This window comes from Chiloscyllium plagiosum, unplaced genomic scaffold, assembly GCF_037043375.1.
Source record: "Chiloscyllium plagiosum isolate Xiang-an unplaced genomic scaffold, Cpla_swu_hap1 HiC_scaffold_13, whole genome shotgun sequence".
Classification (NCBI taxonomy): Eukaryota; Metazoa; Chordata; class Chondrichthyes; order Orectolobiformes; family Hemiscylliidae; genus Chiloscyllium; species Chiloscyllium plagiosum.
The window spans coordinates 20707985-20730336 of NW_028270151.1; the positions used below are offsets into that span (position 1 = coordinate 20707985).

The 22352-nt window shown below is 41.0% G+C and overlaps 1 protein-coding gene across 1 annotated transcript in view; it reads right to left on the reverse strand.

Moving 5' to 3' along the window:
* The window catches only part of LOC122556150 (ski-like protein), a 76169-nt gene extending 54299 nt beyond the window's left edge, over window positions 1-21870 (reverse strand). Inside the window, exon 1 of the mRNA XM_043702654.2 lies at window positions 19498-21870. Coding sequence (XP_043558589.1) covers window positions 19498-20616 — 1119 coding nt within the window. The 5' untranslated portion in view covers window positions 20617-21870. The remainder of the gene's footprint in view (window positions 1-19497) is intronic.
* Between the last annotated feature and the right edge of the window lie 482 nt (window positions 21871-22352).

Sequence of the window (22352 nt, forward strand, 5' to 3'; positions counted from 1 at the left end):
TCCTGTGAGCCTCCTACCGCTATGAAGCTCTAAGGAGAGCAATTGCTTCCATATTCTGGTGTCAAACTACAACCACATTATTCAGTACTGGTTGTGCTGTGTTGGTAATCAGGACCTTGATTTAGGGCATGAGCATGGGAGATGTTGCTGTTGGACTGCCTTTTCTGCCATTAAATTTGGCAGACCTTGCAAAGAAACTGCTGGTGTACTTCTACATTGCCTTAAAGTGCAGGTTATAGCTTATCCACACTTCTGATGCACTAAAGAGAACAGGTATTACTCTTTCCCAGTAAATCGTGAACAGAACCTCGTCTTCAAACACCCTTTTCCTTAGGTGGCTAAAGGCTAAACTGGCACACTAGAGGCAACGATCAATTTTGTCATCTACGTCTACCTTCAACCAGTAACAATTATCCTACCATAACCAATAAGTCATGTTTGCTGCTCTTCATTACAGAAAAAGGTTTATAAATAAATACATTTAGAGAAATGGTAAACCCATAAATTAGATTAATTCCCTACAGTGTGGGAACAGGCCCTTCGACCCAACAAGTCCACAATGACCCTCCAAAGAGCAACCCACCCAGACTCATTCCCCTACATTCACCCCTGACTAATACACCTAACACTACAGGCAATTTAGCATGGCCAATTCACCTGATCTGCACATCTTTGGACTGTGGGAGGAAACTGGAGCATCTGGAGGAAACCCACGCAGACACAGGGAGAATGTGCAAACTCCAAACAGACAGTTGCCCGAGGGGGGAATTGAACCTGGGTCTCTGGCGTTGTGAGACAGCAGTGCTAAGCCACCGAGTTAGCCTTTGAACCAGAATACTACAGTTCTCAAAATACAAATGTGCTTTTATAATAATCTGCAGCAATAACTTATCAAAATGCATGGCACTATATAATGTTTCTTATTTAATAATTTAGGAATAAATATTAAAATAAACGTTTGTAATCAGATTACACTTTTAACTTGGCTTTAGTAACATCACTGGAATGATTGATGATGTCATTTACCAGAAGCAAAATGCTACTAAAGTTACAAATTAGTAAATGATGCACTTGGATTTAAATGAGCAATTTTGTTTTCATTTTTTGATTTGGTCCATTTATGCTGCTATATATTGCTTCAATAGATGACTGTGCCCAGTTTTCCACTATGCAGAAGGAACAGAAAATTATAATTATACTGCTGCAATGCAAAAGGGTGACGTAACATCCAGTGTAATCAAGATTAGCTATTGTACAATGTACTGCAGGGAGCATCCAACCTGTGTAGGTTGCACTGGGATACGGCTGCAAGACTATTTTACAGGATAGTTGTGTATTTTTTTTTAAGTAGGCATATGTGGATCAGAAAGCAGGCCTCAGACACAAGAAATCCAGTTAATTTTACAAACAGTTCAAGATCTTCTGGAAAAGATTATTCTCTTACCACTTCTTCTGTTAATTTCCAAATACTTTTTAAAGAAGTGCCATTTCAAAGAGGCACAACGTAATTCTTGTTCTATTAATACACTGTAATCGGCTAATAGAATCAAAGTCCAGGAGCTATTTAAAGTCCATGTACATTCCGAACTGCAAGGTAACGTATACTGAAACACTTCAATCGGAAAGCTGTTGGTTTTTCATCAAGATATCCTTCCTCTCAATCTGAATTAACCGATCTTGCTGATTTCAACCTGTCATCTCGTCTTGCTCCCTCGCCTCTGTATTCACTGTTTTCCTCTACAATACCAAACCCCACCTCACCCCCTTGCCCCAAACCACCACCAACCTCTTTTACTATTTAAACTCAGCAGTTCCTTTCTCCAGGAAATTAAACAAATTTTGTTCATCAACTATCATGCTGGTGAACACTAAATTTCTGGAGATACTTCTGTGAACTGCCTGGGTATATAGAGTCAGAGATGTACAGCACAGAAACAGACCCTTCGATCCAACTCGTTCATGCCGACTAGATATCCCAAACCAATCCAGTCCCACCTGCCAGCACCCAGCCCAAATCCCTCCAAACCCTTCCCATTCATATACCCATCCAGATGCCTTTTAAATGTTGCAATTGTACTATCCTCCACCACTGCCTGTTAGTTCATTCCATACACGTACCACCCTCTGCGTGAAAAAGTTGGCCTTTAGGTCTCTTTTATATCATTCCCCTCTCATCCTAAATCTATGCCTTCTAGTTCTGGACTCCTCCACCCCAGCGAAGAGACTTTGTCTATTTATCTTATCCATGCCCCTCATTATTTTATAATCCACTATAAAGGTCACCCCCCCCCCCCCTCCCCAGCCTCCAACGCTCCAGGGAAAACAGCCCCACCCTATCCAACCTCTCCCTATAGCTCAAATCCTCCAACCCTGGCAACATCTTTGTAAGTCTTTTCTGAACCCTTTCAAGTTTCACAACATCTTGCCGATAGGATGGAGACCAGAATTGCACGCAATATTCCAACAGTGGCCTAACCAATGTCCTGTACAGCCGCAACATGACCTCCCAACTCCTGTACTCAATACTTTGACCAACAAAGAAAAGCATACCAAACGCTTCCTTCACTATCCTATCTACATGCGACTCTACATTCAAGGAGCTATGAACCTGCACTCCAAGGTCTCTTTTTTCAGCAACACTCCCTAGGGCCTTATCAATAAGTGTATAAATCCTGCTAAGATCTGCTTTGTAAAATGCAGCACCTCACATTTATCTGAATTAAACTCCATCTGCCACTTCTCAGCCCATTAGCCCATCTGATCAAGATCCTGTTGAAATCTCGCTGTCCACTATACCTCCATTTTAGTGTCATCTGCAAACTTACTAACTATACCTCTTATGCTCACATCAAAATCATTTATAAAAATATCTTTATATTTAACGATCTGAACTTATTTCCAGACATTCAGTTAATGACCTTTAGCTGGAATAGGTCATCAACCTGAAATGCTGGCAGAGCTATTCAAATCAAGGTCAGGAACCCACATACCTTTAAATCAGTTCTACATTGCCGATTCCTTGACAGAAATGTCTTGTTATGGAACAGCATAGTCCTGATCAAGAGATATCAGAACGAGCAGAGGAAAGAATCATCAGCAAAACTACCATTTGAAGCACTAAGTTTGCTGTACTCTGTCCAGCACCACAGCCAACCATTTTGACAGTGACTGCAAAACAGTCAGTATGTAAGCCAAGAATGGGAGTAGGGTAGCAGGTAAATGAAAAAACCAAATGCAGACTGGCTAACCACTTTGCAAAACACCTCTGGTCTGTGCGCAAACATGACTGTGCCCTTTCCACAGCCTCTTATTTTAACACAGCGTCCCACTCGCATGGTCACATGCCTGTCTTCGGCATGCTGCAACATTCCAGTGAATAACAGCACAAATTGGAGGAACAACATCTCATCTTCAGACTCAGCACTTTATAGCCTTCTGGACTTAATATGGAGTCCAACACCTTCAAATTACGAACCATTTCTTCCTTTTGTTTAGCTTGTTACATTGCTATAATTTATAGAAGTGATTTGAATGTGAACATAGGAGATACATTTACTAAGTTTGCAGATGACACCAAAATTGCCATGGACAGCAAAGAAGGTTACCTCAGAGTACAATGGGATCTTGATCAGATTGGCCAATGAGCTGAGGAGCGGCAGATGGAGCTTAATTTAGATAAATGTGAGATGCTGCACTTTGGAAAGTCAAATCTTAGCAGGACTTCTACATTTAATGAGAAGGTCCTGGTGAACAAAGAGACCTTGGAGTGCAGGTTCATAGGTCCTTGAAGTCTCAAGTAGATAGGATAGTGAAGAAGACATTTAATATGCTTTCATTTAATGGTCAGAGCATTGAGTATAGGTGTTGGGAAGTCGTATTTGTGGCTGTACAGGACATTGGTTAGGACACTTTTGGAATATTGTGTGCAATTGTGGTCTCCCTCTTATCGGAAAGATGTTGTCAAACTTGAAAGGGTTCAGAAAAGATTTACAACGATGTTGCCAGAGTTGGAGTGTTTGAGTTTTGGGGGAGGCTGAATATGCTGGGAATGTGTTCCCTGGAGTGTCAGAGGCTTGTAAAATCATGAGGGGTATGGATAGGGTAAATAGACAAGGTCTTTTCCCTGGTTTGCGGGAGGACATAGGCTGACAGTGTGAAGGGAAAGATTTAAAAGGGATCTAAGGAGCAACTTATTCACGCAAAGGATGGTGCGTGTTTGGAAGCTGCCATAGGAAATGGTGAAGGCACTCCACCACTATAGTACAATTACAATATTTAAAAGGCATCTGGATGGGTACATGAATACAAGGGTTTAGAAGGAAATGGGCCAAGTGCAAATTAAATAGAACTTGATTAATTTAGGATATCTGGTCAGTAGAAGAGTTGAACTGAAAGGTCTGTTTCCATGCTGTACATCTCTATGACTCTGTGGAGAAAAGATCCAGTGACCCTACATCAGAACTGGTTTTAGCTTGAAAAAGCTTACTATATATGGTGAAGATTGGGTGGGGGAGGGGTGAGGAGTAACATATTGGTGGAGATACAACCCAGAGAGAAAGAGAGAGAAATACTGCTGAGCAAAAGAATGGGTAAAAGACAGTCTGGTGCAGAGTTAGGGGACTATAAGCTTAGAGATGGTGGTAGGTGAATCCCCAGATGAAATTAGATTAGTGACTGTTGTGGACAAAATTACCTGGTGTTCAATGGTGGAATCATGATCTGTTGAGGAAAAGGAGGAGGCATCTGAGAGCTAGCGCTCAGCCTTCACAACGTCTGGCAGTACCCCAGACAACAACAGCATCACACTAGTCGACAGGCTTGATGACAAAATCAGGATTGGATCGGAGCGCATGGAGTATATCAGTTCACAGGGAGATAGGTGCGTGGGGTAGAGAAATCGATACTGCCAGACTCATTGAGTTTTTTCCTGCAATTTCTGTTTTTGTTTATGTATTTAATTGATTTGCCATCTCTGTTTCCCCATTGTAGCGTTGCATGCTTAGGATTACTGGAAGTTTTTGCAATCAGTTTGTATGTTCTCCATAAGCTTACGTTCATACTCTTATTTTTTTCCCCCTTTTTACTCAATCCTTTTATCTTTCTTTGCTAAAATCCAGTTTGCTCCCAATTTGTCTTTGCTTCAGTCTTGACAAATGGCAGTGCTTGCCTTCTGCCCTGGTGTGTATGTAGTTCCATATCTACTGGGAAAGCAAAGGTCAGAACATGGGAAACATGACAAATGGAGTGGGGGCTAGGACCCAACTTTGCTTTGTTCCATTCTTCACTCCAAAACTGTCAGAGGTGGAGCCATCAAACTTTTACAGTGCACGTTGTCACTGAAGGTGCAGAAAAAACTGAGGCACTTTGGTGGATAGCCAATTTTCCCAAAATCTTACACAACCCTACACCGCTGACACTGTTGAATGCCTTTAGTGAAATCCACAAGAATAAAATGCTCAAATGAAGCTGAGTGTCAGTTTGAGGAACAATGCCTTATCAGGTAATTTGACATTTTACAGCCCTTTGAACTCAATACATTTCTGCCCCCCTTTAAAACAGCAGCTCTTGTTAATTAATCTATTCCCATTTATTCTTTCTCTTGATAAATATTGTTTATTTGTTACATTGACACCTTATTTGGTCTTTCACATCATCCATCGTCAGTCTTACAGCCTTTGAGAGCAGTTTTTCTGTTTGTCACCCTTCCCCTCCCCACTACCCTTACCCTGTCTCTGAACTTGCTACATCTCTATCTTTTCATAGTCCTGATGAACGTTAACTATATTGTGCTTTGATATTGTCTGACCCAAGTATTTATTGCAATTAATTCTATTTCAGACTTCTAGCATCTGTAATATTTTGGTGTCAAAACTGTACCTACATGATAATTTTTTTAAAAGTTTACAAATCTTTGTGACATGTACTTGCTTTGAGCAATCAGCTTATAAAATAGAGCCACTATATCTGAATAATTCACAGCACAATACATAACAAATATGCTAATGACCAACTGTGATTTCTGACAATTGCTCTCTGTGATAGGATTATCTTGATGAACTAAGTGTAGATTTGAACTGATAGCTCAGAAATAGGGAGGGTTTTTCAGCATAGTGATAGCATCCCTACCAGTAGGTCAGAAAGTCCAGGCTTAAAATCCACATGATAGCCATAGAGGTGTCTCATTAAATCCGGACAAGCTGATTTAACAAAAACTCAGGAATATGCATCAACTGTTTGTAGCACTCTACTTTACTGAGTGACATATTTTCCAAGATACAAATGGCTTTAGCTTGTTTTTTATATTCTGGGCTCAAAGCCAAAACATAGTATTTACATTTATATAATGCCTGTAACAGAGAGAAAAAAAATTCCATATGTTTCGTTGCAGCATAACAAAAGATTCATTTATTTAAAGTGTATATTTAGCCAAACAAGGAAATGTAAGATAGAAGTCCAAAAGTTCAGTAGAAGAGATGGGCTAAAGAAGACTGCACAGTAGCTGGAACTAGGGGTACAGGATGAATTCTGGAGAGTAAAATCTGCACAGCTAAAATAATATCTGCTATTGGTAGGTAAACTGAGTTTGATGAAAAAAGACCAAAATCTGATGGCTGGAGAGTTTGGTTATGTGGTTGAAGGAGACAATCCATCTTCTAGTCAAACATTTGCAAAAATAATTTTACAAATGATATCTTCCTTAAAATAATCCATTTTCAAAGTAACAAATTCCACACAAAGAACGCAAAATTCATGAGCAAATACACTCCACATATGCCACATTCATGATTTAACTAAACAAAATTGTTAATAAATGTTTAAAAAAAAAACAATTATAGTTCAGATTTTTCTGCTCCAATGGAATAGCCCATGTTCTCAAGTCTCCCCTCATAAATAGGTTTTCCTTACCAATATCATCCAAGTGAATTTATGCCATATAATCTCTGTGAGATATTGCATTTTGGTAAAAACAAAGAAAGGCAGGACTTATACAATTAATGGTAGGGCCCTCCGTAGTGTTGTAGAACAGAGAGATATAGGGATTCAGGTACATAATTCTTTGAAATTTCCATCACTGGTAGACAGGGTGGTTAAGAAGGCATTTAGCATGCTTGCCTTCATTGTTCAGACCTTTGAGTATAGGAGTTGGGACATCATGTTGAGGTTGTACATTTGTGAGGCTTCGTCTAGAGTACTGTGTGCAGTTCTGATCGCCCTATTAGAGGAAGGTTATTATTAAACTGGTGAAGATTCAGAAGAGATTTAACTGGATATTGCTGGGAATGGAGGGTTTGAGTTATATAAAGAGGGTGGATAGGCTGGGACCTTTTCATTAGAGCATAGGAGGTGGCAGGGTGACCTTACATAAGTTTGTAAAATCATGACAGACACACAAGGTGAATCGCAAAGGTGTTTTCCCTAATGGTTGGTATCATCAAAATGAGGGGACATATTTTTAAGGTGAGAAGAGAAAGATTTAAAAAGGATGTGAAGACCAAATCTTTTTTTTACACACACACACACACACACACACACACACACACACACACACACACACACACAGTATTAGTATATGGAATGAAATTCCAGAGGTAGTGGTGGATGCAGGTACAGTTACAACATTTAAAAGACATTTGGATAAGTCAATGACTAGGAATGATTTGGAGAGATATGGGTGGGTGTAGTTTAGTTTGTGAACTTGTTTGGCTTGGACTGGTTGGACTGAAGGGGCGGTTTCCATGTTGTATGACTCTACGACTTTAATGCCTTCTTTTTATAAGGAGGTGGCAGAAGCCTGACCATTGCCTATACAAAGTGGGTGGCACACCGCATGCTACCCAGCATGAATATTTCAGAATACTGACCACAAATGGGCATCAACTGGCTGATGAAATTACAACTGTTAAAATGGGACTTAGTATGGTTTCATAAGCTCAGCCTTGCACTATGTACACAGCAAATCCAAAAATTACCTCATTGTATACTGTCCCTCTCTTCCCATCTTACTCTACAACCCACATTAGACCATAAAATGTAGTGGAAGTAGGCCATTCAATGAGATTACTGCTGATAATCTTTCAACTCCACCTTCCTGCCTTTTCCCCATAATCCTGATTCCCTTATGATTAAAAATCTGTCTATCTCAGCCTTGAATAGTCATAATGATCCAGCCTCAACAGCCTGTTGATTCACTACCCTCAGAAAAAAAATTCCTCATCTCTGTCTTAAATATGTATGGGCCCCAGGTAAGCCTGTCTCTTTGTTGGCTACGTAGAACAGTCGATCTTCTGTAATTACACCGGCACCACTTCCCACCTCTTCCTCCGCTACATTGATGACTGCATTGGCGCCATCTCATGCTCCCGTGAGGAGGTTGAGCAATTCATCAACTTCACCAACACATTCTACCCTGACCTTAAATTTACCTGGACCATCCATCTCCCTCCCCATCCCTCCCTCCCCATCTCCATTATTGACGACTGACTTGACACTGACATTTTTTACAAACCCACCGACTCCCACAGCTATCTGGATTACACCTCTTCCCACCCTACCTCTTGCAAAAATGCCATCCCGTATTCCCAATTCCTCCGCCTCTGCCGTATCTGCTGCCAGGAGGACCAGTTCCACCACAGACACACCAGATGGCCTCCTTCTTTAGAGACCGCAATTTCCCTTCCCACGTGGTTAAAGATGCCCTCCAACGCATCTCGTCCACATCCCGCACCTCTGCCCTCAGACCCCACCCCTTCAACTGTAACAAGGACAGAACGCACCTGGTGCTCACCTTCCACCCTACCAATCTTCGCATAAACCAAATCATCCACCGACATTTCTGCCACCTCCAAAAAGACCCCACCACCAGGGATATATTTCCCTCCCCACCCCTTTCCTCCTTCCGCAAAAACCGTTCCTTCCGTGACTACCTGGTCAGGTCCACGCCCCCCTACAATCCACCCTCCCATCCTAGCATCTTTCCCTGCCACCGCAGGAACTACAAAAACTGCGCCCATACCTCCTCCCTCACCTCCATCCAAGGCACTAAAGGAGCCTTCCACATCCAAAGTTTTACCTGCACATCCACTAATATCATTTATTGCATCCGTTGCTTCCAATGCAGTCTCCTCTACATTGGGGAGACTGGACGCCTCCTAGCAGAGCACTTCAGGGAACATCTCCAGGACACCCGCACCAATCAACCACACCGCCCTGTGGCCCAACATTTCAACTCCCCCTCCGCCGAGGACATCCAGGTCCTGGACCTCCTTCACCGCTGCTTCCTCACCACCAGACGCCTGGAGGAAGAACGCCTCATCTTCCGCCTCGGAACACTTCAACTCCAGGGCATCAATGTGGACTTTAATAGTTTCCTCATTTCCCCTTCCCCCACCTCACCCTAGTTCCAAACTTCCAGCTCAGCACTGTCCCCAGGACTTGTCCTACCTGCCTATCTTCTTTTCCACCTATCCACTCCACCCTCCTCCCTGACCTATCACCTTCATCTCCTCCCCCACTGACCTATTGTACTCTATGCTACTTTCTCCCCACCCCCACCCTCCTCTCGCTTATCTCTCCACGCTTCAGGCTCTCTGCCTTTATTCCTGATGAAGGGCTTTTGCCCAAAACGTCGATTTTGCTGCTCCTCGGATGCTGCCTGAACTGCTGTGCTCTTCCAGCACCACTAATCCAAAATCTGGTTTCCAGCATCTGCAGTCATTGTTTTTACTTCTGTCTTAAATAAACCACCCTTTACTCTAATACTTGCATTCTGGTCCTAGACTCTCCCACAAGGAGAAGACAGCCTTTCAGCATCTATATTGTCAACTCCCCAAAGAACCTTGCATGTTTCAAGAAGATTGCTTCTCATTCATTAAGTTCTTTAAAATTTAGAAAAGCAAATATGAATCCATCAATTCTGCACTGGTTCAAGTGAGCATTCAAATTAAGATATTTCTACAAACATGGACATTTTTAGTGATCCCAAACCTGTTACTATAAACAGCACAAGATGCTTCCCACCACTTTTAAATGATCATAAAAATGTAATGATTGTGTTCAAAAACTCTTGTAACCACCCTGCCCAACTAAACTTGGGTATGATACTTCCATTGACACAAAGCTACTGTTTTCATTTTAAAACAAGTGATAAAATTTTTATTTCAATTGGAAAAATTAACTCTTTCACAGAAAACTGCCCTTTACCTGGCACAACACTGACTGGAAAGCACACTGGCGATGACAGTAGTGGAAAGATAATCAGCAGTCCTAAAAATAAATGCACTGCCATCTGAGATAAGGACATAGTTGAAAGAATACAGACAAAAAAAAACTGCTCACAACAGCAAGACAGCAAAATCAATGACTGGCACTTAAAATATCATTCCCAAGCCTTCAGCATTCCTTTGGCTTTGGCTTTCCACACGTTCCTTACCTGACTCTTTTATCCTGTCTACAACTGATGGATATGCCTTCTGCTGACTGGGTGCCACTCTCTACAATAATTCCAATTCCTTATGTCCTTTTAAGACTTTCCTAAGTTCATGTCTTTAAATACGACTTTGTTTGTTGATCCTGATTGCAATTCCATTTCAAATGTACGAAATAAATGGTTTTTTTATTAACCAATTCCATGGAAGCTGCATACAACTTCTAATGACACAACTAGATTTAAAATAAAGAATTTGGAATTTTGACATACAATTTGTTTTCAATTTTATCAAAGATGAACTAAGCCTTCGGCACCACAACTGGTCAGCCAGCCCTTTGCAGCACTAATCCTTATGGGCAAATTAGTTCTGAATCGTTCCAAGTTCAACAGTGATTTTGCACATCTCAGCAGAGTTGCTCTAATTAGAGACAGTTTCCTCAATCTTTAACATACCGTAACTGTTGCTGTAAAGTACATATATAGATATACCCTGCAAGAAAACAATATTAAGCTCATAACTTTCAGTAGCAGCAAATTGCCTATTAGTAACACTAATATTTGAAAAGGAAGTTAAGATTCACTATTTTGGTACGATATCACATATCAAAATAAGTGAATGGAACATGAATACCAGACATCATCTTGAAAGAGAAGAAAGGGGAATGTGGAAATCGATACCCTGGTGCCTGGAAGACTAACATCCTAAACTGTTTTTATCAAACGCCACACTTGGAAAATGAACAAGACAACAATTAAACAGATCATGGAAGTCAACTGAAAGTATGCCCAGTTGTGGCAATTTCTTATTGCTTTACAATAAGTTCAAACCAGCACTCAAAGACAGTATGAAACATTTCCCCACACAAGGGATGATAGAAATTTGAAACTCTTTTGCACAAACAACAATTAATAGTGAAATAAATGTTCATTTCAAATCTGAGATTGACAGATCATTGTAAACCAAAAGGGGTACAGTTCTCCTTGGAGAAAAGAAGGCTGAGAGGAAACGAGATAGACATTTCAAAATCATGAGCGGACTCGATAGAGTAGGGAGAAGCTGTTCCCTCTTGTAGAACTTTTTCACACAGCAATTATTAGGGTGTGGAATGCACTGCCTGGAAATGTGGTGGAGACAAATTCAAGTGAGGCATTTAAGAGGGCATTGGATGATAATTTGGATAGAAAGTGTGTGTATGGGGAGAAAAGCAGATGATTGGCACTAGGTAATGATGGCCTTTTGAAAAAAATGGACAGACATAATGAACCAAATGGCCTCCTTCTGCGCCTTAACAATTGTGTGATAAGGACAAAGGTACATAAATGGATTTAGATTACAGATCAACCATAACCACATTAAAGAAAAACAGGCCGATGAGGCAAAGTTCCTATAATTTTCCAGTTAAACACTACTTACTGAGAGCATGTAAAAAAAGAGTAAGTTTTGCCCTCAAATGGGTTTACATGACCCCTGATGTACCAAAGCAGTTTACAGCCAATGACTTACTTTTTGACCTGTCAGGATTCTAGAAATGTAGGAGGCTCATCACACACAGGCACACAGCAAGCTTCTACTAGCACCAACGTTCATCTGAATAATCTGCTTTATTTTCAAATTGAAGACCCTGACATGCTGGAGTGTACTCTTCTTCAAAATCATGCCATGGGATCTTTTACATGGCCTCAGCTTAGTGTCACTTACGAAAGTGGGTACCTCCATAGTGCAACACTCCTTCAGTTATTAGTGGCCTTGATTTTTACGCTCAACTCTTGGAGGACTTGGGATACTTATTCAGAAGCAATGAAGCTGCTGTAAGTTTAAACTAGATCTCCTGGAACAATATTAACATGATTAGAATTTCCCCTTAATTTTCTTTTTTTTGGTAATTAAAGTGGACATCTCCAGAATATTTACTGACAGTTGATAGCTTAATAAATGAGTGAAGGAAGATGGAGTTAAATTTAATGAAAGCAAAATGCTGCCAATGCAGTATGACGTTATATGAAATGACAACAAATACACTTGAAAATATTGGCAGCTCTGGCAAAAAATGTGGGGAGAGAAATAAATCAAGTATGGTTTCTGCACAATACTAGGGATTAAATCTTAGCTCAATCATACGTACTTTGTATCATCATCACAAATGACTTGCATATCCGCAGTTTTTTTTTTAAAAAGTGGCTACAATAATCATGGCACAATATTGAAAAAATTGGATTTCAAGAAAATCATTGATACCATATGAACAAAATATACTAGAAATGGGAGTAAATTGAACACCAATATATGTTAAACAAATAAAACTAGATTTCAATAATTCATTTGCTAATTATTTAAGAAATTTTAATTAAAAGAGCAAACGCAAGGAAAGTTTGCTATGTGAGTGAATGACACAATAAATTGGGTTGTATTGCTCATCTTTCACATGACTGCCAATCTTTCAATAATCTAGTACTGCTCCAGATACAAGGTGCCATAGTGAGGAGGGGAGGCAAACTACATGACACAATCTCCTTTTATCAACTGGAAATGCCAGTGATGTCAGCAGGACCTATACGGGTGGGGTGGAGAGGACAGGTTTCAGGTAGGAGTGGGAGGGGACAGTAATGACTCACTTAGTTCCATGTAAAAGAAAAAAAACTGTGATTGCCACAGCCCTAACCACTGGATACACATCAGGTCCACAGAGATTACTTATTGACACTTGCACTTCCTGTTCCTTTATACCGTCAACCACAAGAACATTCCGGCATACTTACAGCTATATCAAACATAGAGAATTACGGTACTTTCAGCCAGAACTGCAAACGCACCCACAAAAATTTTTTGAAAAGTGCCATGTCAATGCACATTATTTCTTAAAATGAAGCTCAAAACTAATTGATATGGTTTAATCATCACCTAGTCCCATGCATCCCAAAATGCAAAATTCAACAGTTCATTAATACCACTAGGCCAGCAATGCTCAAGCAAGAAAATGGATGTATTTTCATAAAATTTATCATCAGCAATCATCTAAAGAGACGCTTGCATTTATATAGTACCTTTTACAACCACCAGAGGTCTCAAAAGCACTTCACAAACAGCCTTTGCAATGCAGTCATTCACTGTTGTAATGTAGGAAATGCAGCGGCCAATTTGCCCAGAGCAAGCTTCCACATCAGTCTGATAATGACCACATCGATCTGTGTTTGTGATTTACAGATAATTAATCCACAATAATTCTCAAGAACTTCAATCTCCTATTTTTCTTCAAAATAATACCATTGGGGTAGTTTACATTTCCCAAAAGGACAGGCAGGGCTATGGTGTAACGTTTCATCTACAGGTCAATGCCTCCAACTGTGCAATACTCCCTAATCACCGCACTGGAGTGAGAGACATGACATCTGTGCTCATATCTTTAGAGAACCACAACCTTCTGACTCAGAGGTGAGAGTGCTGACATGTCTGAAACAGATTTGTCCATAAAGGCCAACCATAACACTGCTGGTCAAAACTGTAATTGTGCTTTACACCAAGAGATCGTACCACTAGCAGGCACAGTGCCTCCAGTTACCCCAAATCTCTGCTCCCATTTCCCTATCCAAGGCTGCAGTTCACAAAACAATTGGAAATTGCTAATTCTACAGAAACTATTTTAAAAAGAAAACCATATAAACTTGGTCCATTGTCCACGATGCCTTTGCATTTTAAGTCCCCAACCAAATGCTTCTTGAATGCTGTGAGAGATTCTGCCTCTAACACACTCTCAGACAGCTCAGTCCATATGTCTACCACCTTCTGGGTGAAAACCTTTTCCTCAGATCTCCTCTAAACCAATTACTCCTCACCTTAAACTTGCGCCGCTTTGGTTTATCAGGTGGCAGGACAAGACCCATATAAACCATGTTTGTAACACTTTGTATTGATGTTCTAGTTAATATAGAACGTTATAATAATATGAGAAAATTGATGAGGGAATATCTATACTCCTTTATTGTACTACTAAAATTACAGTATTCAAAAAAACTGGTTTTACATATGTTGCTATTTGAAAAGTGGAAAATGTTTTGGTCATTAGTGACCTCTACCTTCTAGGTCAGGCCTGCCAACCGAAGGCACACTGCTGACTCAAGCCTTTATGTTTGGGTTCTGTTCTGAATTAGACTGTCTGTTTGTCAAGCCAAACCTATGACAACCAGCTGGTACAATCTGTGAGCAGTAATCAGGAGGGCCCATTTTTACCAAGATTTCCCAACTGTTGCTGCACATTCTGTAAATGCAGTATTCTAGATGCATTGCAGTCCTTTTGATACATTGTTTCAGTATGTTGATTATACTGACAATATTGAAATGGGATACTTTTTTCAAAACCACTGAAGCTGATGTTTCTAAGTGTTACAAACATGTTAGAAACATCAGCTTCAGTGGTTTTGAAAACAGTTCACATATTCAGGCTTTCATAGGCATCGAACTTCAATGTAACACAGCAAATGCAGCATGACATGCATAATGCTGTCAGTATTACTCCAGTTCAGAGGTATATGGAACCAATTACCACAATCTAAAATTAAAACATTCCCTTCATTTCAGAAGCATTTATCATTGGCCAAACTTATCTTTGGGAAACCCGACCACAAAATCACAAAGTGAAGATCACTTCTGAAGTCCCCTTCTTTCCAAAAACAATGTACCTCTTGCATAGTAAGGAGATTAATCAAAAGCAGGTTATCTAAAACAAAATTCATCACACAAGTTGGCAGAAACTAATCAATTATTTCTTATTCACATGGTTAATTACAGAGCTTAACAGCTGAAAACATGCAATGAGGAAGCCTCAACTACTTCACTGAGTAGGGAATTCCACAGATTCACAACCCCTTGTGTGAAGAAGTTCTTCCATAATTCAGTCCTAAATCTTAATTTTGAGGCTATGCCCTCTTGTTCTAGCTTCAGCCACCATAATGTTATTATGGACATCGACTATAATGCTGCTACATAAATATTCTTACACTGAATTATGTTCCACCATATCCAGTGGTACCATAAATCCTCTACTGAGAGGAACAGAGACCACCCATTTAGCCCCAATCCTGTACCCTAACTGCAAATTCCATCGCACTCGCTGGAAACAAAGACTTTATCTTGCTTTCAAATCTGACCCAGACATGAGCTCTGACCACATATTTATAGCATCACCAAGATCACCTATTACACCTCCATAATACTGCCAGACTTCTTCATTGTCAAGCTCTTCTGTTGCAAAAACCCTTATGCATATATGTTTGTTTCCTCTCATATTGTCTGATTGAAAGCACTCTGAGCTGGTCTCCAACATTCTACCTCATGTAATCTCGAGATTATCCAAAAACTGCTACCATTTCTTAATTCAGAGGAAGTTTTGTAGTCATAGAGTCAGAGATGTACAGCACGGAAACAGACCCTTCGGTCCAACCCGTCCATGCCGATCAGATATCCCAACCCAATCTAGTCCCACCTGTCAGCGCTCAGCCCATATCCCTCCAAACCCTTCCTGTTCATATACCCATCCAAATACCTCTTAAATTTAATGAACTTGCCTACAGAATAACTAAATTTAGTTCTGTTCACCTACTACCATTTGCTGACCTCCAATGGCTCCTTGGAAATTTTCAACTTCAAAATTCTCATCCTTGTTTTCAAATTCACTCATAGCCTCACTCCACCCTATGTTCAACATCACCTCTAGCCCTACAGCCCACAATAACCATCAGAGCTAATCAGATTTGAGACTGAAACAACTTAATTTTAGTCACTCCATCACTGGTGACCGTGCCTTCAGTTGTTGTATCAGAGTACAGCAAGGCAGTCCAAGCAATTACAGCGCCTCACAGCGCCTGAGACCCGGGTTCAATTCCCGCCTCAGGCGACTGACTGTGTGGAGTTTGCACGTTCTCCCCGTGTCTGCGTGGGTTTCCTCTGGGTGCTCCGGTTTCCTCTCACAGTCCAAAAGATGTGCAGGGTCAGGTGAATTGGCCATGCTAAATTGCCCGTAGTGTTAGGTAAGGGGTAAATGTAGGGGTATGGGTGGGTTTCGCTTCGGCGGGTCGGTGTGGACTTGTTGGGCCGAAGGGCCTGTTTCTACACTGTAATGTAATCTAATCTAATCTAATCTAATCTAATCAATTAAGAGCAAATTCAGAAATAGCTACAGCAAAATGATGGTACTTATGAACAGAGCTATTCTCTGACATTATAAATCTTTGTTCCAGTTGCTCTAAATATTACCAGAAAGTTTCAGATCAACAATCATCAAATTGATCAACTAATAATGCGAAAATAAGACATCTGCTATGGAATTGGTTTGTGAATTCTACCAAGTAGTGTACTAAATCAAGTCTTACAAATGACAATTAGCTGCAAGCAGTTCCTCAAATGCAGAAAAAAAAATACTATTGCATAGGTACTTATATAAAGCTGGCAATGTCACCAAACTTTTAGACTTTTAACATTTTTAGGGATCACTATTGCAGATCACAATGAGGAAGATTTCAATTTAGTTTAGCGCAAACTTCATCACAATGCAATCATATTCAAGAAAATAAAACATATCAGCTAGGCAATAAATCTAATTGATCCATGATCAGCTCACACAGAAGCTGCATCTAGGAGATAAAACAATCATTACTGATGCATCTTTTATGATGCTATACTTTAGTTATAAGCTCATTGACTAAATAAGTGAGAAAAGAAATCAAAGAGTTGCTGCTAGGGTGAAATAGACTAGGAGAATAAGAAGTGATTTCAATGAAACATATAGGATTCCTAAGGGGCTTGACAGGGTAAATGCTAAGAGGATGTTTCTCTTCAAATGAGAATTTAATACCAGAGGGCACAGTCTCAGAATTAAGGGACACCAATTTAAAACTGAGATGAGGAAGAATTTCTTCTCAGAAGGCGGAGTCTTTGTCTGTGGCAAGGAGTTCCAAAGCCCTTGTGTATTTTTAAGGCTGAGATATATAGATTCTTGATCAATGGAGAAATTGAGGGTTATGGGGAAAGGATAGGAAACTGGACATGAGGAGTGTTAGACTACCCATCATCCTACTGAATGGTGGAGCAGGCTCAAGTAGCTGGACAGCCTTCTCCTGTTCCTATTTCTTATGGAATTATGGGAGATAGTTCATTTGAAGTACAAGACCAGCAATGTTCAGTCAGGCCAAATGGCCTGTTTTGTAAATTCTATGCAATTAATTTTAAAGGTTAAAACTAATGCAAAATAATTTCAAATCTTGTCTGGATTCAGAGCCCTTTACTGATAAAAGCATTTCCTCAGGGGGTATCTCTATTCACTATCAGTCCAACATTTTCTGCAGTTTTAGAGTCATACAGCATGGAAATATGGTCCATGTCGAATAAGTTTCCCAAACTAAACTAGTCCCACTTGCCTGCATTTAGCCTATATCCCTCTAATCTTTCCTATTCAAGTACCTATCCAAATTGTTTTTTTAATGCTGTAACGGTACCTGCATCAACCATTTCCTCTGGCAGTTTATCACATACAATCCACCCTGTATGTGAAAAAGTCTCCTCTCACCTTAAAAATATGCCCTTTAGTTTTGAACTCCCCTACCCTAGGTAAAAGCCCTTACCTATGCTCATGATTTTATAAACCTCTGTAAGGTCACCCCTCAACTTGCTACACTCCAGTGAAAAAAGTCCCAGCCTATCCAGCCTCTTTATGTAAGTCAAACCCTCCAGTCCTAGCAATATCCTAGTAAATCTTTTGGAATAATATGGAAGTAAACAAACAAATACAAAAACAAACAGAATGAAGAATTCTTGGAACCCTATGTTCAGTTTTTGCAAATCCAGGCAGAAGAAAATTTTTTTGACTTCTGATTTTTAATGTCATTGAGTCAAATTCAAGCATTCCCGCCCTAACGCTAATGTAGGTCCACCTACAATACATGGACTGCAGAGGTTCAACAAGGAAGCTCACCACCAACTTCTCAAAAGCAACTTGAAATGGACAATAAGTATTAGCCCAGCCAGTGAGACCCATGTCTCATGAGTGTTTGTTTTAAATCCTTGTACACAGCTTGCATACGTATTGTATACTTATTCTGGTGAGGAAAAAAAATCTGAATCAAAAAAGCACAAATTTTTTTATTTAACACATTCTTATTCTATTAAATTCAGGATGTTAATGAGAGTGGTTGACAACTTGTCAGGGAAAAATATGAATGACAACCACTGCACTCACTTTTTCCAGATAGCAGCTGATGATTCTTCTTTTCCCATTTACACTTCCTCTACACCCATTTTTCATTTTTTTCTATTTATCCAATTATCACCTCGCCACTTCCTCACACTAGACATTTAATCATTCATGACATTTACCGCAAAGACTTTCCTTTTTTGTTCCCCCCTCCACTCTCTTCTTCCCTGCGTCTGTACTTGCTTAAATTATTTCTATTTAACTCTTAAAAATAAAATCTTTAAACCTGACATTTCTCATTTCTAATGAAAAAATCAACCCAAAACACTGCTCACCCACTGAGTATTTCCGACACTTTGTTTTTGTTTCAGATTCCAAGCAAGCTTTTATATCACATTGTGCACCCTATTATGTATAAGTTCCAAAGACACCAGGGTATTAACAATTACAGAGTGATATTTTGTTTTCTATTTCCCAAACCAGAAGCTGTGGTCTAAGGAAGACTGTCAATCAGTGCCAAGTTACAGGCAGTTTTGTACTAAAGGCTCATTGTGCTCACCTGGAATTGGAGAGATAATTTGCAAGCTTTTTTCCCCACTTGGGACCATTTAGGCAGCAGGTAGAGAAGACTTTTTTTTTGTCCCATCAGTCTGGCTGAATTTGAATGATTTCTCAGACATGAAAATCACTATGTTGAAGTTAATACACCACTGAGCTCACACAAAACACAGATTTATGACATCTTGGATAAAAGGTCTCCAATTGACTACCTCACACTATTTAGACATCTCAAAGTGCTGTACAACCAATTTAGTATTCACTATTAAAATGCAGTTCATAGTAACATATATCATTAGCAAAGCTATCCTTCAAGTGAAATGTGGAATTTACCTTTGGAAGCATTCTTTTCTGCTGGTTATTGAGGTTGAATCGCTCTTTCATTTCTTCCAAACATTGCTGTAAGATCTTTTCTTCAGATGTTTCTGCGTATTTACGGCTCAACTGCACATAGCAGCGCCATTTAGCTGAATCAAAGCCCCAGTGGCAGGTTCTCTTGTCTGGAGACCTGTGTGAATGCAGGACAAACTTCTGGGGAGAAAACATCATGTGGCAGTCCAGACACTGAATGCAGGTAGCATCGGGGTGGCTGTACAACTGTGGCACAAACAGACCTTGGCATTTCCCAAGACACCAATGTTCCACTTCAAAACTACAACCAGTGTTCTGTAACTGGGCAAGGCATGTTTTGCCAGGGAGTTTGTTGGCATCTGGAGGCAGTATGCCTGGATGAACCAAGGCATTACATAACCTCTGTGCATCAGTCTGGGTTATAAGTCCACAAGAGGGAGCATTGAAAGGCAAGATGCCTAGGACCTTGAGAATTTGCAGCTGTTCTGCAGTACATCTTGAGCAATAAATATACAGCTCATCACAGACAGTGTTGATCTGTTGAAGAGAGAAATCTCTCAGCACTGAATTCAGGACCTGTGGTAAACATAGTCTCTTCTCCCCACCAACCATGAAGCATGAGATAGTTTCTCCCTCCAGTAAAGTATGCGTGAGCTCAGTTGAACTGTCAGAGGGTATAAGTAGTGGTCCTGGCAGCACTGGAGGTGATGTCATGGGCACAAGCCCTCCTGGTGACATACATTCTTGAGTACAACGTGCCGAAAATGCTGCTGGCCCACCCAGAGAACTCTGGCTGCTCAAGTGAAACTGTGCCAACGTGTGTTTGAGAGCAGGGTTAAGATCCAATGGACGAACTCCTGACAACAGGCAAGCTTTGGACACACTCATGTCTGTGTGTGCTGTCTCCTCCACTCCAAGGCCCTGTCCACTTTCCTGCTTTACTCCTGGGGTTTTGAGCATGTTTGTAATACTACCATCAAACTCCTTTTCCGCATTGCTTCGTTCTCCCACTCCATCATATATTGGCTCCTTTTTTACGATTACCTCACCCAAGTTAACTCCATCCATCACTCTCATAGCTGCTTGTGCACTTGTCATCATTACTGGGAAAACTGCCAGATGATTTTTTTCCAATATATATGCCACAATTTTAGGTTAAATGACTGTCGCCTACAAAATCAGAACACGATGGTCTTCATGCATTTCAACACATTCTGGTCACATATCATTGATAAAGATTAGAATGTCGCGAACAAAATGTCTCAAGTCTCTGTATGATCAAGCTACTTAAGGCACAATACGAGTTTCGGTTGATTCCACATCTGCACTCCTCTATCAAATCAATTCCATCAACACAGTGCCGGGTTGTGCAGTCTGATTCCGCTGCCAATATTCAGACGAGTAACGAAAACCACACACACATACAAACACGATCTGCTCAGCAGGTGGCGAACCAACCTTCTCCTCGTTTGAAATTTCTCAGCACTGATTTGATCATTCGCCAGATGGGAGGAAATACACCTTCTAACCAGAAAGGGACTTGGATCCAAATCACTATTTCACGTGGGATGTGCCAAAGGCACGGCAAATCGTCCGTACTTCTGTCGTCCTAATTTAAATTTCCTCTTCCTTTCTTTCTCGAGACTGAATTTTAACACATTGTCGATCCAAAGCACGCCTGGTGCGACTGACTGAAGACTGATATTGAGCTCCTTACTTTGGTAGAGTGAACAAGAGAGGGGGGAAAAAAGCAGGCGCCGCTGTCCTCTCTTCGATGAAACGACGATTCTCCCTCGCTCTCTCCCTCCGTCTCGCTCCTTTGCAGCGACGTGCAGGGAGGGCCTGCCGACTGAAATCTTGCCTCCCCCAGGGATTGGGGGTGGGGGACAGCCTGTTTCTTGAGATCGACGGCGGCTCCTCTAATCCACAAGCAGGTTGGAAATGTAAATGAAGAAGTGGGAGTGGGGGCGGGGGTGAGATTCCTGGCGACTGAGGACTGACAGTTCCAGACCGCTTCCAATTTTATATCCCCTCACATGTATCTCTCTGAATTGTATTCATAATAATTATATAACCACTATATGTCAATGATTGTACAGTCCCAGTGTCGGATGGATTGGTGCTTGCTGACAGGCCGAGGGGGGCCTTCTCGTTGTCCCGGGGACCTGTCAAATACTCGAGCCCCCTCCTCTTCCCAGCGGCCGGCCTTCCTTCCTCCTCTTCCCTCACCCGCACAATTCTCCCGCTTCTCTTACTCGCAGTTCGTGCTCCTCAAGACTTCTTTGACCATCCTCGCCTCCCCCGGGAGCCAGCTGTTTGCCGCAGACAGGCAGACTGTCGTTTCCCCCGTCTGACTGTCTGTCTCCCTCCCTCCGCCGCGGACCACCTATGCCGGTGACGTCACCGCCGCACAGAAAGCGTCGACGTCACCGCCGCCCACTCAGGAAACGTCGACGTCACGCGGCCGGCGAGACGGAGCGCTGACTCACACTCTCCGACCCAGTGCGGACGCCCGGTCACCTGACCACATCGCCCTTAAAGGGACACCCTGACTGCCCAGAATGCTAGTAAGTTACCCTGCGTTGGCACGCCAACCCTGGAAATCCCAAAGAACCTTCACAATCAATCAAATACACTTTATAAAAAATTCATTCAGATAGATTACTGGTCCGGTGGCATTACCACGACCGCCTCCAGTGCACCTCAGATGTAATGTAACTTTATTATGTAATATTTAATCAAGACTAGACTTCTGCAGAAAACCTTGTATGGTTATCCTTCCCATTTGTTTTTTTAAAACTGAGACCAATGCACTAAAAAGATGGGTGGCAGTGAAT